The sequence below is a fragment of the Dunckerocampus dactyliophorus genome, chromosome 13 (genome assembly GCF_027744805.1).
Source record: "Dunckerocampus dactyliophorus isolate RoL2022-P2 chromosome 13, RoL_Ddac_1.1, whole genome shotgun sequence".
Lineage (NCBI taxonomy): Eukaryota > Metazoa > Chordata > Actinopteri > Syngnathiformes > Syngnathidae > Dunckerocampus > Dunckerocampus dactyliophorus.
The window spans coordinates 21,092,685-21,109,673 of record NC_072831.1 but is presented as its reverse complement, the minus strand read 5'-3'; the positions used below and the strand labels follow the sequence as shown (position 1 = coordinate 21,109,673).

General features: G+C 40.0%; 1 protein-coding gene across 2 annotated transcripts in view; it reads right to left on the bottom strand.

Moving 5' to 3' along the window:
• Positions 1 to 16,989, bottom strand: part of lrfn5a (leucine rich repeat and fibronectin type III domain containing 5a) — a 112,038-nt gene that overhangs the window by 12,871 nt on the left and 82,178 nt on the right. For both annotated transcript variants that reach the window (XM_054795916.1, XM_054795917.1), the window contains 3 exons: positions 16,199 to 16,354; positions 15,817 to 16,076; positions 12,739 to 13,206 (listed from right to left, as the gene is read on the bottom strand). In XM_054795916.1, coding sequence (XP_054651891.1) covers positions 12,739 to 13,206; positions 15,817 to 16,076; positions 16,199 to 16,354 — 884 coding nt within the window. The remainder of the gene's footprint in view (positions 1 to 12,738; positions 13,207 to 15,816; positions 16,077 to 16,198; positions 16,355 to 16,989) is intronic.

Below are 16,989 nucleotides of genomic sequence, written 5' to 3'. Positions count from 1 at the left end.
CCTGCACGTCAACAGCGGGCATTGTAAAATGGTCCTTACATTATAAAATGGTTATTACATTAAAGCGGTAAAACACAAACGGTCAATATATACTCATCCAACCTGAGGCGTGCGCGCACACAGTGGATTCTACTTAAAAAATGACGTGGTGTCTGAACCACTCATGGCTCAAAACACGGTTAAAGTGTGATTCAAATGTTGTGCTACTATTAATTAGACTTGTGTTAGGTAAATAGATTTTCAGACAGGTGTGCTATCTTTTAGCATGATTTAAAATGCGCATTTCTTTTGCAATTGTTAATACATACAAACATTTAAAATTATGTTCTGTCATTTCTCTTTTTGTTCATAAAATACAGGAAAAAGGGCATATTTCACACAGTCGCAAAAGGTGGTTAATCATGATTAACACATTTGAAAACTGTGATAATTTGATTACAATTTTTTGATGCACTCATAACCTGGACACTGAATTTTTACACTGTTTAAAACATATTTCACAAGAACTACTGTATACTTAATCATTTTATTCTGTTAATGGAATTTTGAATTAAAACATAGCTATTGAACATTTTATTTCTCATGTATTCATATTACTCCATAACATGCATATAAATAAATTCAGGTTTGTGTCAAATAGTATAACACACAAAAAAGCAAAACAAAAAGACTTTCGGGTCGGTCAACCCTGCTAACAAGGTGTCCCTTATTTATTTATCAAGGAGTTGGCAAACCTTTACGATAGAACCCAAATGTAGGTCACAGACACATTCTAAGTCTGTTTTTTCTTGTACAATGGTCTTACCTCAAGCTTAATGTATCCATGCTGTAATACCAGCTAGTGAGAAGCAAGAGCATTAAAGGACAAATTAACTCATCTAAAAATGTTCACATCTAAAATAATATACACTTCTTGGCCCAAAAAAGGTTGCCACCTGAATTTAACTATGCAAATAGGTAAGAGTCTCTGATCTTATAGTTCATGTGATTATTTATCTACTGTGTGGACGTAATAGGTAGTTCAACAACTACGACGTTGCTGTTGATCTCAAAGCCAAAGTGTATTATGCAGCAGATGGCACAATGCCACGCTAATAGGTTTAAGTCTCACAGGGAGAGGGAAAACACCTCGGAGCCCTGCTTCTTATCCATGTTTCGCCACGCATGATGCCCTTAATGCTAGAGTTCATGCTTAACGAGCACATGCAGCTTGTCGTCAGAGGCGGATCACGGATCTTGAGCCCCAGCCATGTGGGCTTTGTTCAAACCTCCCCACCCATTTTTATTCATGACACCTAAATGAAATATTTGCTCGCAATTATTTGCAAGCATTAGTAATTTGGGTTGAGTGTGTTCAGTGTGTGTCTTCGTGGACAACCATGTCAGAGCCGCCGGCTTACACAGGTGAAATATTTTTGGGTCTGCCACTTGCCTTTTTTGTGCCATAACTCTGAAGAGCTTTTGAGAAATTTTAAACAACTGTCTAGTACGTCCAACCTCAGCAGCAATCCTGCATTGCATAAGGTGACCAAATGTCCTGTTTTCATGTCCTGTCCTGGCTGTACTGTTTTGGTGAAAATGTCCTGGTTTTCATGGTTTTTAATTTGGGCGGAATTAGGACACTCCGCTGCATGTGCCGTGTGGGTGGCTTTTTGAATTAGTGTTGCCAAAAAGCTGCTCAAAGACAAAGAAAAAACAAAACATTTGCAGTTAATCCACTGACGCTTGCCCAGTTGAAGTCTTATAACATTGGCGACGTCATGCACATCAGCAGTTCAAATGCCCAAGTTCTTGCGACTTTAAAGGCATTTTCCCCAAAAACATTGATTACATTCCAACCTCAGGCTCCTGTGTCGTCCTTTTTTTGGAATACTTTTTATGCCAATTTTTGAACGTTCTTACTTTGGAATTTTTGTCTTTGGTTATAGATAATAGGGTGTCGCAAGATGTCGTGTCACAAAATCTTGCAAGATCAACACAGTCTTGTGGGCATTAGGCATGGGACGACCATAAATCAATTAATTAATCACACAACAAATGAAAATGAACTGGCCTCAATACATTGCCATGTGCATGCACCTCCAAACAGGCAGGAAGCGACTTCACTCTACATTGATATCAGCACCATGGCGCATTTAGTATGAGCACTCTTGCCAGTCATACAGTCTCTGTGTCAGTGGGTAAAGGCGGGGCCGCTAGCATACACATAGAGTGCAGAAGAGTGTAGCGTAGTAGAAATTAAATTAGGAGATTGCGATATATTGTCATATTTATTTTACATTATTTCATTGTACTTTTCTTAAAAGTAATGTTAAAATTTTGTCTCGTCTCGTGCATCGTCTCTTTGCATGACTGTCTTGTGACACCTCTAATAGAAAGTATTTTGTAATATTAGAATTGTTTATCCATACAGAAGAGGGATCGATTAAATAACCTGAAATGATAAGGCATCTCTGAGTAAACTTCGAATATCATTTTAGTATCTCATTGCCGGGCCCAGTGTCTTGACTTTTGGTAAATATGGTCACCCGAGCTTGTGCAGTTCAACAATCCTGCCATGTTGAAAGAACGTCTTGATGTTTTTGCCTTCAGGAGGTTACGGCAGTGTAAATGTCTGACAGAAAATGACACAAAAGCCAGGTTCTAGCGCAGATTTGGACTTTTTAAGGCTATGGTCTTAATCCTTTGATCAGCCCCTTTCCAATGCAGTATTCACTAAATTGCCAGCTGTTGTGTCTGTTTCTTCTTTGTGCATTGTGATGGACTACTTACAATCTGGTTTCAATCCGTAAGGGCAAACCGAATACTTCTACTTTTACCCCAAACCTTATGATTGGTAAGAGCTGATAAAAGACAGATATCAACTGAGTAAAAATGTAGCAACTGATGAAGAAAATGAGTCTTTCTCTGCCCTTTAAGACTGAGAGACTGACCTTTTGCTGTCCATACTATAAAAATCCAAAAGCTGCACTAAAGATGGGTTTCGGTTACTGAGAGACACAAGCAACATCGAGATGTTGAGGTTGCTGTGTTGATGTGCTGACACAGCCTACCTGCACAAGGTAAATGATGGCACTGCAAGTCAACCCTACCACTTTGAATATTTTATCATCTTATGCTTGTAGACAGCCTGCATTTTTCATCCCGTTTCTTTTTTTCCTCCTCAAGGGCGGCAAGCTCACTGAGAAAAACACTCAAAACACTGGTTATTGTTTGACCAAAGTCTGATACCCAGACTAGACCACGTTTTAAGGGATGTTTGATGTTGAAGTTGTGTGGAACCCTTCATGTTGGTCGGATACACAGAATGGAGAGTTTTGGAGAATGGAGACTTATGCTAATTTCTGAATCGATATATCAAAGCTTGCTTTTACAGTTTTTAAAGCATGCTGTCATTGACCTACCCTGAGAAATATGCTGTGTCTCATTTGCCATCACATGTTCTGGCAATCTATAAACCTCCCCATTGGGTTAATGGAGTCTCTCGAGGTCTTGTCTTGGAGTCTACTGTTTGCAGCAGGATGATGTATTGGAAATGGTTGCTTTAGTGAGAGGGGGTCCGATATGCAACAGTAGTCACAACTATTTACTATTAGACAAGGTAACTTGCCCATTCATTTCACAGTCCAGTAATTTGACACATCTTGATTGACCCTGTCAGTGAGTGTGAAGCAGAACTACTCAGATTAGTTTGCTCTTTCATGCGAATATGATGTTTTCCCCCTTACCTCAGTAATCGAGGATTTGATTACCTTTAGGATTGTGTTTAATTGCCACAGTTTCCCAAGTTTCCAGATTTGAAGTTGATGTTACACTTACGTCTGAGTAATTTAAATGCAGAGTGATTGATATGATCTGCCTAATCCATTTACAGTGTGACAGTGACAGCATCTTAATTATTTTACTGACTATGACATTGAAAGTGACTGCAATGTCATTTCAGAACAGAATGTCATTTTCTAACGCCAGTACAATGGGAAGACGCTTAAATGCATAACCAGCATTACCTTGCTGATTTACCTCCTTGCTAACGAACCCAGTAGAGTACAACAAAGTGTTATGGAACAAGATCTGTGCCAGATAAAGGGACACTGTTCCTGCACTATTCTTCCAGGTAGGCCTGAATTTGCTAAAATCAGCTTAATTTTGTCCAGTAATGCCGAGTATTGCATATTTACAATTCTCCTCTGATCTCTGAATTGCGCAGGACGGGAGGACCGATTGCATCTGTTTTATGACACCTCTTTATTAAGTGCACACATGTGCTTGTGAGTGTGCGAGCATGCTATGGGTTTTTTGTGGATCACTTAGCCTCTTTACCAAACCCCCTTGTGTTCCCTCTGAAAAAGCCGGATGACCAAAAGGGATACATACATAAAAAGTAGATACATGAATAATGCTAAGTATATACTGGAGTTCTTATCCTTAGATTTGATTATATGTGTAGCCTTATTATACGTTTTTCCTCCAGTATCAGGGTCCTTAATCCTTGGATCTGAGCCATGTCTGCAGCAACTATTGAGGAGATTAATGTCCTGTGCAACCCATGCATTACTGTTTGAGTGTTCTATCGCTGCACTGCTTGAGCATTTCTGCAAACAAATCTCGAGCCTATTGTCTTGGATGCAGCCCTTCAAATACCAAAAACAGCTGCAGTATTATATTTTGTCATATCAGTGATCACCAGCCAGCTGTCTTGAAATGATCACAAATATAACAGCGTGAAATTAAAAATCTGTTGATTTGGTTTATTTCCAAAGTACCAGTGTCACATTTCAAAAGTCAAATGCCCCTGAAGCTGTATGATTCAAAAAATGACCATAATTTGGAGGAATAATATGCCGCAAATATTGCAGCAAAATTTAGAATCTGAACAGTCGTCATGCGTGCTCAGCATATCCTTCAATACATAACCGTATTTTTTTTTTTTACGTTTTGTGCCTAGTATTCAACCCTTATTCCAAAAGAACGACCGGCGTCAAAGAATAAAAGGGGTTAATAGAAGAAGAATGTAACAAGACAAAAAGAATAGTCATCCCGTGCTACATCGAACATAGCGCCCTCACTTTATTGCAGTTTTTCAATAATAAATGTTAATAAATGATCACTGTTTTGTGGTCGGCTGTGGCCCATTATTCGTCAAATCATACTGAAAGACAAGTCATATGTAGTATTCTGGTCACTAGGTGTCAGTAAGGACACAAAAATTGATGAGACATGACATTATCTTAACACTGCACGTCTGACATGATAGAGTGAAAACAAGTTCTCCTCCCAATCCGTGTGGAAGTAATATGTTTTTGGCTTCTTATTTTGTCCTTCCCCAGGTGTTATTTCAAGTCTCCATGGCTCTCATAATGGTACATGCATTTAGAAAGTCATAAACAGGTTTTCTATGCTATAACTACGAAAATATTCCATTTAGTAATATTGAATCCTACTTCGCGGCAATTCGCTTGTCGGGTCGAGTCTGGAACCATTTAGCAGCAATAAACGAGGGACGACTATATGCACCAAAAGACACACAATGTGAGGTAGGTATTTTGTTTTTACATTTTACAGTGGTTAACTTGTTCCACTTGATTTATTTACAGTATATAAGCTATGTTTACACTTGGATTAAAAATGTTAAAAATACCTCTACAGTAAATGAAGGTTTTATGACGGAAACAGTTGGAAAAAAATGTATCTCTAATATGATTTTGTGTTGGACCTCAGAGGTTCAGAGGCATAAAAATGATGTCCAACAGCAATGAGACAGCTTTTGTAATCTCTTTTTGTTCCTTTCATTGACAACTGGCAACCAAGAAGTATGGGCTGCGCCAAAATGTTAAAACTGACAGATATTATTGGTACAATTTATTATTCGGCACATCAATTCAGACTCCCTTGCGTCCTGCTAAAACTGTTTTAAATCATAATTAGACAGTAGTTTTGGAAGAGAAAATCAACCTCTTCAATACTTATAAAGGATCCAAATCTTTTCCAACAAGTTCCCTCTCAGTTCCCTCTGCAAGAGACCTGTTTTCGAGTCAGGGCTCCTCAGGACTGCTGTCAGTGATTTGTTTGTCCGTCTCCAATCACCCTCACAGTCTGCTACTCAACCTGCTCCTCTACAGCTCAACGTGACTTCTATTATGCATGACCTGTCAGATTTAACCTCCTCAGCAACATGCTGAAACTTGGTCTGCCATTTTATCGTATGACGGCCGACACTTCCTCTTCACCCTCCCTGTCCCCCAGCGCACCCCAGGACGAGTTGGTTACGCTGCCTCGGCCTGCGAGGCACGCTTGTTATCATTTGCGAGAGAAGCAATTGCATTCATTATTTGATTTGTTTTATCACGTGCATGATTGTGTTGTAAAGTGACTGTGCATGCCATTTTTTTTTACTTGATGGATTATTTTGAACTTCTATTTATTTCTGTCTAAATCGCCCGTCGACAGAAAGACCCTAGGAAGTTTCTTTAAAGCAGAACAAGACAAAAAGGAGTCAAATAACTGATTTCTTTAAAAGGACAGCACACGACCCTGAATGCGGTGTATCTGTGTGTGTGTACATGTGGAAACTTGTTTCAAAGAATCTCAGTCTCCATTCTAAGCAACAAAATGGCGATTCAAATTTTCTGCAGAATCGTGCAGCCCTATTTTAGTGTGCGCTGTTCTGTGTTTATCATGAGAAGACGCACAACTTTGATCTTTATCCAATCATCATCGCAGTCCTATTTGTCAAATCTGCCGTTTTACCATCTGCAACAAGGTTTATCCAACATCCCTTTGCTCAAGAATCCCATACCACACTTGCTAATCTCAGAAAGGAAACCTTCAGGCTATGTAAGCCTTGTCTCATGCATGCTATTCAGTGCCTCTGTTTATGATTATGCAGCCTGTCAACAGATAATATACTCCTGACTGTGCTGGGCTCACTCTATGCAATCTTTCATATTGCTTATCTTATGTTATTGTCTTCTTCTTTCTAAGGTTTTTCGTGCTTCCTTTCAGAAGCATTTGCATTCTGGAGCTTAGCTTTACATGCCATTTTCTATATCAATGCTAAAATCATCTCCTGCAAAAATGATGTAATTGCTCTTATGTTCTGTCTCAAGAATCACTCACTCACTGTACTGCAAAAAAGATCAGTGAGGATTATTCATAATGCCAAGTATAGAGAACATACAAACCCTTTATTTTTAAAATCACAGATATTAAAATTTGCAGATTTAGTTCATTTTCAAACCGCTAGAATAATGCAGAAAGTTAATAATAACTCATTACCCAAAACCCTCAAACAGTATTTCTCAATCAAAGAGGAGAAATATGATCTTAGAGGAAAACAAAACTTAAAACACTGTTTGCGAGAACTACGCTGAAAACCCACAGTATTTCCGTGTGTGGAATTAAATTATGGAATGGATTGAGTAAGGAACTCAAACAATGTACAGAGATGAGCAAATTCAAAAAACAATACAAGCAGTTGATGTTTGCTAAATACAAAGCAGAAGAGTCTTGATTATCACAATGATTGTTCTGTCAGGTTTGCTATTTCTTGTTTTGTTTTGTTTAAAGAAAAAAAAAATCTTTACTCATATTTATCTAATTATTTATTTATTATCACTTATTATTACTATTATTACTTATTCACTTATTTTTGGGACTTACCGATATGGATTATGTATTATTCTGACTATCACAGAAAACATGATATGGAATGCAGGAAGTGAACAACATGTACTGTACAAGATGTAGAATAGATGGGGGGGTAGGATTAAATAAGATCTGCTTCTTCCTACTCCTTTTGAACATGTGGAACTGTGAAAATGATTCATGAGATGTATTCCATTGTAACCTTCATGTTCAAATAAACTAAACTAAACTAATTTTCTTTAAATCACAAATACTTAAAAAAAAATCCACTCATGTAAACTGTAAATAATGAATGGAAGGGATAAATGAACATTTAACGCCATTTTTACCTTGGTTGAAGAAGTGATTGTTTTGGAGTGACAATCTGCGATGTGGCAGCGAGATCCACTCCGACACCACCTTTGTGTTTTGCTGAGTTATTTGTTGAATTCAATAGTGTTTCTCACTGTTATAAAGACAGTTGCAAGTGCTGGCACATACTTTCTTTTGCGCTATTGTGCGTTGTTTTGCAGCCGTGTTAAAAAAAAAAAAAAGCAGACACTTGAAGGGCGACAAAGCTGACTGGGTTCCTGTTTCCATGTATTAGCAAGCTAACAGGCTGCTAACAAGGATTTTTTCTGATTAAAAAAAAAAAAAAACACATTAATGACACAGATGAACCCACACAGTGGATTAATAACACAACAAGACACACGCCATATTGCACACTAACTGGAAAATGTACGCAAACTGAGGCAAAATTTTACCTAAAATTTTTTACATTAACTGAAAAACACGCTAACCGGGACGTATGCTAACCGAGGTTCCACTGTAGTTCCATTAATGGCTTTTCGAGCAATCAAATGACTCTATATAGCAGTATTAAAAAGCCTTATGGAAAAGGTGCATTCACATACCTGGAATGGAAACTAGATCTGCCTCCGGAAGAGAAATATAACACATAAGCAGGCAGAATGTATAAGTAAACACCCTGACTCTCACTTCCCACTGGATGAAGTGCAGAATGAGATTTTCCTGTTGCAATCAATACAATCAAGAATTCAAACGGATCCATTACAGGTAACATATTGCTGGCCCAGCAAAGTCAGCATAAAGGGGAGGTCATGCCAATAAAAGCAATCTTTTATTACAAATTTGCCCATTTCTGAATGCACTGATCTGGATTCACAGTGTGAATAGCCCATAGAAATAGCACACACCCGCAGGCATTATGTTGGGTAAAAACTAAAAGTGCAAAAATGTCAATGTGCAATGTTCCCACTGAGCAAGAAAAATTGGAACTCATTTGTCTCTTTTTTACTGTTACTCCATCTCCTTTCTATACAAGCCTTCCTATCTCTTCTGTTGTTTCCCTGCATTTTGACCCTTCTTTTCAAATTACACTCCCATTCCCATTCTTTTTCACCCTGATCTGTGTACAATGAAAAGGCAGAATAAATAATGGTTAGCTTTTTTGTGCCAAGCGAAGTGTTGAAAGGAAATCAATCTACTTACACAAGAAAAGAGCAAAGAGGAAACGCAAAGGACTTGAGTGTTTCATGTTGGGCAAAAAGAGAAGGGTCATCGGGGAGAAAAGGGGCTGTAGAAGACTGATAGATTTTGACTGACATTGAGGCTGACACATGAAGATGCATGTTAGGTTAAGAGGAAACTCTAAATTGTCCATACTGGATGTGTGAATGTGAGTGTGAATGGTTGTCTACATGTGTCTAGCGATTGACTTGCAGGCAGTCCATGGTTCAACCCGGAGTCAGCTGGGATAGACTCCAGCTCATCCACATTTCATTAGGTGTAAAATTACTTTGAATCTAATAAGGTTTATATGTATAAAGTGTAACATGTTTACAATCAATACAAATTAACTATTTACACTCATTTTGAATAATGCAGATAATAGATTCATCAATCCATTACATTGTCATATTTACAGTACGCATAATAGCTACCATAACATACCAAGGATAAGAACTGGATTTGTAAAACAATTAAATGTTACTATTCAAATGTCAATCCATCCATCCATCTTTCTTCCACTGATGCTGGGTTGGGTCATGGGGAGTCATGGGGACAGCAGCCTACGCAGGGAAGCCCAGACTTCCCGCTCCCCGGCTGCTTCTTCCAGCTCATGCTGGGGGACCCTGAGGCCGCCGCCAGTTGGACGTGCCCCGAACATTTCACTAGGGAAGCGTCCTGCTGCATCCTGACCAGATGCCCGAGCCACTTTATCTGGCTTCTCTCAATGCGGAGGAGCAGCAGTTCAACTCAGACTTTCTCCCGGACGACACAGCTCTCCCCCTATCTCTGAGGGAGAGCCCATCCACGCTATGAAGGAAACTCATTTTGGCCTCTTGTACCTGCGATCTTGTTGTTTTGGTCACTATCAAAGCTGCAGGTGAGCATAGGAATTTAGATCGACCAGTAAATTGAGAGCTTTGCCTTTCGGCTCAGCTCCCTCTTCACCATGATGGACCAATGCAGAGTCTGCACCACTGTAGACACTGCACCAATCCGTCATGCTCCATCCTTCCCTCGCTTGTGAAGAAGACATCCCCAACCTGGAGATGGTACTCCACCTTTTTCCGGGCAAGAACAGTGGACTCAGACTTGAAGGTGCTGCCTCACTTTTTCCCTCAAGGGGAATAGATTTAATGAACACTGTGTTGTACAGTATATATTGTGCTACACACCAAACAGAACCAGACCAAACACACGCAGGGATGCAAGTAAGAGTTGAGTACAGGGGTTCTGTGCCTTGCTCCAGGGCATCTCGGTAGTAGACTAGCCCTTCAGCAACGAGTTGTAATTACTTTTTTGGGGACTTGAATTGAGACCCTTACGGACTGAGCTACTGCCACCATATATTAATCATATGTACCTTTCAAAAATAACACTGACAATGACACTGGCGTTTGGCCCTAAACGTCCAATGTAATCTGATGTTTTTTCATTTCATGACGATCATGTGCACAGATCTATAGGGATTAGTGTTGATATGAAAGCCAGATAATACTGGTAGATTGCCGAACAAATGTTGTTTCTGTGCAATTTCCCTCCTCCTATTTCACTAGAGTAATCATTTGGAGAGAACAAGCAAAGAACAAGCATTCTGTGTGAACTCAGTTTAATGTCTATAATCCTCAGAAAATGCCAAGAAGAACAGCTTCCCTGTAAAAGGCTCTCTTAATGGGTTAGGTTCATGTCACTATCAGGCTGAGTTTGCCAATGTTATAAAAGGAGAAAGATGAAACAAAAGGACTTTCCAAAGACCTGTGCGTACACAGAGGAAAGCATCAACGCTTTTACAAAAGATCTGGGAGAACAAAGATGGGAGAGTGTGTACACTGAAAACGATGTAGATGAAGCATATGAACACTTTCTGAATATTTATATGAAGCTCTATAACAAGCACTGTCCAGTGAGAGAAATGCCAAAAATGCAAAAGAAGAATAATCAGCCATGGATGACAAAAGTTCTGCAAAATGCTTGTAAGAAGAAAAACACATTATATAGGAGATTTATAATTCAACAAACTAAAGAAGCAGAACAAACGTATAAGATATATAAAAATTAGTTAAACATTTTGAGAGTGTGTAAGAAAGAATATTATAGTCAAACACTAGACAAGAATTAAAATAATATTAGTGCAACTTGTGGCATCCTAAACAGTATTATTAGAAATGGAAATGCATATATAAGCAGATTACCCTCATTATTTTACAAATAGAAATGCTAATAATGATGACATGAACAAGGTAGTTGAAAGTTTCAATAAATACTTTGTAAATATTGGACCAAAACTGGAAGAAAAGATCCCAAAATTCTGGTCAGTGGAGGAATGGAATGTAAGTATATTGACAGGAATCCAAACCCCATGTTCTTCACTGATGTGACAAAAAAGGAAATTATTGATATTGTCAATAAATATAAAACAGAGACATCAATTGATTGCAGTGGAATTGAAATGGAAACAATAAAAAAGGTTGTTAACGAGATCGCAGAACCGCTGACATACATCCATAATTTATCATCCCAGACTGGCAAATTTCCAAACAAAATGCTAAAGTAGTTCCAATTTTTAAAAACAGAGACAAACACCAATTCATGAACTACCGTTTCCTTATTCCCACAATTTTCCAAAATAAGTGAAAAACTATTCAACAACAGGTTGGATAAATTTATAAATAATAATGAATTACTGGTGGACAGTCAATACGGATACAGAGCTAACATTTCAACTTCCGAGAAAATGACCAACGCTACAGACTGCACAAAGTGCACAGCTGCAGTATTTATGGATTTAACAAAAGCCTTTGATGCAATTAATCACAATATCTGAATTACAAAACTAGAAAGGTATGAATGAGAGTGTTAGTTTTGAAGTGGGTTAAAAGCTTCGTAACTAACAGGAAGTAATATGTGAAGCTAGAGGAACACACATCTGGAAATTTAAACCTAACGGCATACCCCAGGGGTCAATACCGGGACCAAAACTGTTCAACCTATACATTAATGATATCTGTGAAGTTATGGAAAGTTATGGACGTAAAGCGTAATGCGATTCTTGTCAACAAGAGAGGAGAAGTCCGACATCAGGGAAATATTAAACTTAAAACACTTGCAAGAACAACGCTAAAAACCTTCAGCATTTCAGTATGCGGAATCACATTATGGAATGGATTGAGTTAGGAACTCATGGCATGTGTAAGTACCACACGTCATATTTTTATTATGCAGTTATTAAAATGCATATCTTTGAAGCATATTTACTGGTCTGCTATTGGTTGTTCTGTGGTTTACATTTTCAATATTAACTGTATGTATCACGGTATGTATCATTGTGACCTTGTAACCCCCATGTAGTGCAGGTATCAGTTCCTGTATTGCTATATCCCAGATCATATCTGATATCATGTGCTCTCTTTCTCCCATGGTCATTAAATTTGCATGCACTCCAATGTAATGTAATCTATACAGCCCTGGCATGTAATTCTCAACCTTCCCATATCATTGGCCAGTATTTGATTTCTGTTGTGTAATCTGCCTTGCTTCATTGTCTAGCATTCAATTCTGATGTAGCATCTCTGTCAGACTTACCGGTACACCAGTGAGTCATCTTGGCTCCCGTTGTACTGTATCTGGAACATCCGAATGCCTGGAATATTCCTCTGGAAGTTGAATTTGATCAACGCTGTCGACGACGTAGCCTCAGCGGTTACCACCCTCTTTTCAGCGGCACCCTTCACATCGCCAGTTACGTTGTTTCCGTTGCTTCCACTTCGGGTAGATGTGGAAATGTCAGATGATCCCGGGTCAGGTTCCTGGATGTTGTTGGTGTTGTTGGAGATGTGCGGGAGTTTTATAATAACCAAGTCTACAGTTTGGTGGGCTTCGCCAGCAGGGTTGGAGGAGATGCAGGTGAAGGAGCCCGTGTCTTTCACAGTACTAATAATGATGTCCAAACTTCCATTGGCATAGACCAGTGTCCTGGATGAGTTGGAAACCAGTTTGCCATCAGGAGATATCCAGTGGATGACTGGTTCTGGGTCACCTCGTGCCTTACACCTTTTAAAGAATGAAAGAATACATTTACAATAAAAAGTAACAAATCTGTTCAGAGTTATACGGATTAAAGACACTTTCCACAGTTACAATGAGAGAACGAATCTGGACTATATTCAGTAGTCAACTGGACACTGAGTACCTCTAAATACTAAATTACAGCTACATCATTGTACTTTGTATTGTGTGGTAACTCGTGAATGGGATGCAGCATTTGAATGCAGACAAAACTTCTTTCAGAATTATTTCACGTTTTATTCAACTACAGGTGATCCTTGGTTTACGGCATTCCAAGTTTTGTCGTTTCATGGTTACCTACTCGTTCCCATAAATGAAGAATAATTATTACAGGGGAGAGCTGGCCTTGGTAGTGGCAGAACATCTCGCTATGACAAGGCACAGGGGAAAGAGAGGAGGTCGCTGATCCTCGAGGAGATGCGTGCAGCAGTAGAGGAGAAGCGAGCCAGCCAGATGGTGGGAATGCGGCAACAGGGAGCCTGGACGAGATGGGAGCAAGCTGTGAACCGCAACGTCACATGGATCGAGCTGTGGAAGGCGGAACCACAGAATAAAATTCTTGATCCAGGCGATCTATGATGTGCTGCCAAGCCCATCTAACCTCTTCGCTTGGGGGAAGGTGGAAACACCAGCTTGTCCCCTCTGCCAAGGTAGAGGAACCTTAGAGCACATCCTCAGCTGTTGTCCGAAAGCCCTGGGCGAAGGGCACTACCGCTGTCGACATGACCAGGTTCTGAAGGCCATAGCGGATGCTATCTGCAGTAGGATCAGAGCTGTGGAACAGCAGCAGCCGGCTGAAACACCTCGACCTCGCCCTAAACGGTACGCGACTGGGTACTGAAAGTTGATTTGGGGAAACAGCTGAAGTTCCCAGTAGCAGTCACTAAAACAACACTGAGGCCAGACATCGTCCTAACTTATGCAGCATCCAGGCAGGTAATTCTTTTGGAGCTTGCTAGGACAAGGTACTCAGAGCTGGTGGAGGAGTGTCGGAACACGATGCCAACCCATCAAAGTGGAATGCCGAGGGTTTGTGAGCCAATCCCTCAGCAGGGCCTACAAGACGCTGGGCATCACAGGGGCCAGCCAGCGGAGGGCCATCATTTTGGCCACTGACGCAGCAGAAGTGGCGCCGAGGTGGCTGTAGATCAAGAGGAAAGAGGACTGGCATGTAGAGTAGCACTACCTCGACACAAGCTGGAGCCTGATCACGCCGGCTGGGTCACCTGGGGGAGGAGGTCTGATTGTTGAAAGACCTGAAACACCCCATGATCCCAGGTTACATCACTGATGATGTGTCCAGGGACACCACAATGTGTATCTACTGTAAGAAAAGAATTATGGCCCTTATGACGAGACTTGCTCTAGAACTAGTTCAAGAGGAAGAATACATGCGGCTCACTCGCAGCCACACTACTCTCAACTCTGAACTGTGGCATCCATCGTTATGGATAAAGTTCATATTGTAACGTCTACCCGAATGTTTTAAGGCTGACGAGGATATGATGGATCAACAATCTCTTACAGAAACATAACAGGTTACTGTTGGCCCAAAGACGCCAAAACAAGATCAACAACACATCAACACAACCCACAGTCAGGATGCAGCACATTCAAAGACTTTTGGAAATCAGAAAACTCTAACAGAAAAGTTAAAGGATCTGCTCCTATAAAAGCATCAAATGGAATGGTTGCTTGTGCTTTGATTGACTGATTTTTTTTTTATTATGATTGAGTTCTGTATTACTGTTTCATCCAATTCTACTTAGTAATTTATAACTGTATTTTATGTGCTTCATGTGTTCTATGTACATTGTGAGTGGCTTAGGAGTTTGTTTAGGTATAAGATGCAAGTTACGTTAGCATGTTTGTCACACATTCAGGAGATCTGGAAGATCTGGGTTCATGTCTATGTTTGCGCATGTCCGTGTGGCGTTTGCATGTTCTCCCCTTCGTGGTTGGGTTTTCTCCAGGTACTCCGGCTTCCTCCTACATTCCAAAAATAAGCTTGTCAGGTCAATTGAAGACCCTAAATTGTCTATAGGTATGAATGTCTCTATATTTGTCTGTATGTTCTATATGTGGCTGGCGACCAGTCCAGGGTTTACCCCGCCTCTTGCTGGGATAGGCTCCAGCATAAGCCCACGACCCTAATGAGGACAAGCGGCATAGAAAATGAATTAATGAATCCAACTCACACCAAAACTCGACTTCCATCACAGTCTAGGAACAGAACTCGTATGTAACCTGAGGACCACCTGTATATGTTAAACTGTCGGCTATTTACTGAAAGAGATGATGCAAATATGATAACAATTTGTACGAGTGTGACTCTTCTTGATATTATACATTCAGAGGTGAGGTCAACGCATAATGAAGGTGCAAAAAGGAATAGAACCGTGTGAATCTCCATTTCCTTATGGTTTCATTATATTTCCGCATTACAAGAAAACATAACATCTATCACGATTGGAAGTGTGTGACCAATATATATGCAAATTAAGTAATCATCATCTCTTGTCATCTTGATTTAGAGTTATGGGATAATGAGCAAAGTGCTTTTTTGATTTTGCTTTTACTCTTTAATGCACATACCTAAGTGAAACTCTCTGTCCTTCAAGGACCCTCATCTCATGGGAGTATCTGGTTATAAGTGGGGGTTCACACAGGAACTCCTCCTCCGGAACGGACCAAAAATATCGTCCAGAGAGGTGCTGGGGTGAAGCACACGTCTCCAAGTCATCCTCTCGGTTAAGCCTTCTCAGCCAAAGTAGCTCACAGTTACAATGCAGAGGGTTTCCACCGAATGACAGTGCAAAGGTTGAGGAGGACAGGACCCCAGACGTGGCCAGAACCTGTAATGCAATTTCAAAAATATTTTTAGTTCAGGATGTTGCAATTCCGTATGTGACCCAATGTGCGGTGGACCTCTATTTGTGTGCTGATATTAACGTGGAAGAGCTTAAACAACATATACCTGTGCTCGCTGAAAAAGAGGGTCCGGTGGGAGCTTTTGGAGTTTATTTGAAGTGACATCAAGGCGGTTGAGTTTCTGGAGCAAAGAAAATGTCCCCTCTGGAATAAAGTCCAACATGTTGTGGTCCAAACTCATAGTATGGAGGCTTATCATTTTCTGTTGGATTGGAGGGAGACATACACAATCTTTGAATTCTTCTTTAACTATATCTATGGGTGTAACGATTCTTTCACTACATCAATGCATCGATTTATATTCCTACGATTAAACTACATCGATATGGATTCTCAAGTTTCCATTCAGGACGACATACGTACATAGCGATCTAACATTGTTTAAAAGGTAATCAATCAATTGAATCGATACTAGGAAATGAAGCATTGGATATAAGCATGGCAGGCTTTGTATGGATGTGCTTTTTTTTCACTTTTAATGATAAAGACGTTAAAAAGTTACAGTCGGTGACATCATTGTCTTCCGGGTATGTGGTGGTCATGGGAGTTATAGTTCAGCTGTGAAATACAGTTCATTCACTTCATTCAGTATTTCTTTTTAATTTTTTGGGGTCTACCACTTGACTTTTTTGTTCCATAATGCTCAGGATCTTTCAAAAAATGGAGAATGACTGTCTTACTGCGCCCAACCTCAGCAGCAATGGCACGCTGCGAGAGGCCTTGCATATGCAGCTCGACAATCCGACCACGTTTAAAAAGAGAAAGCTTCTTAGCTTTAGCCTTCAGGAGGGCATGACAGTGTGAATGCCTGACAGAAAATGAAACTTTTTAGCAGAT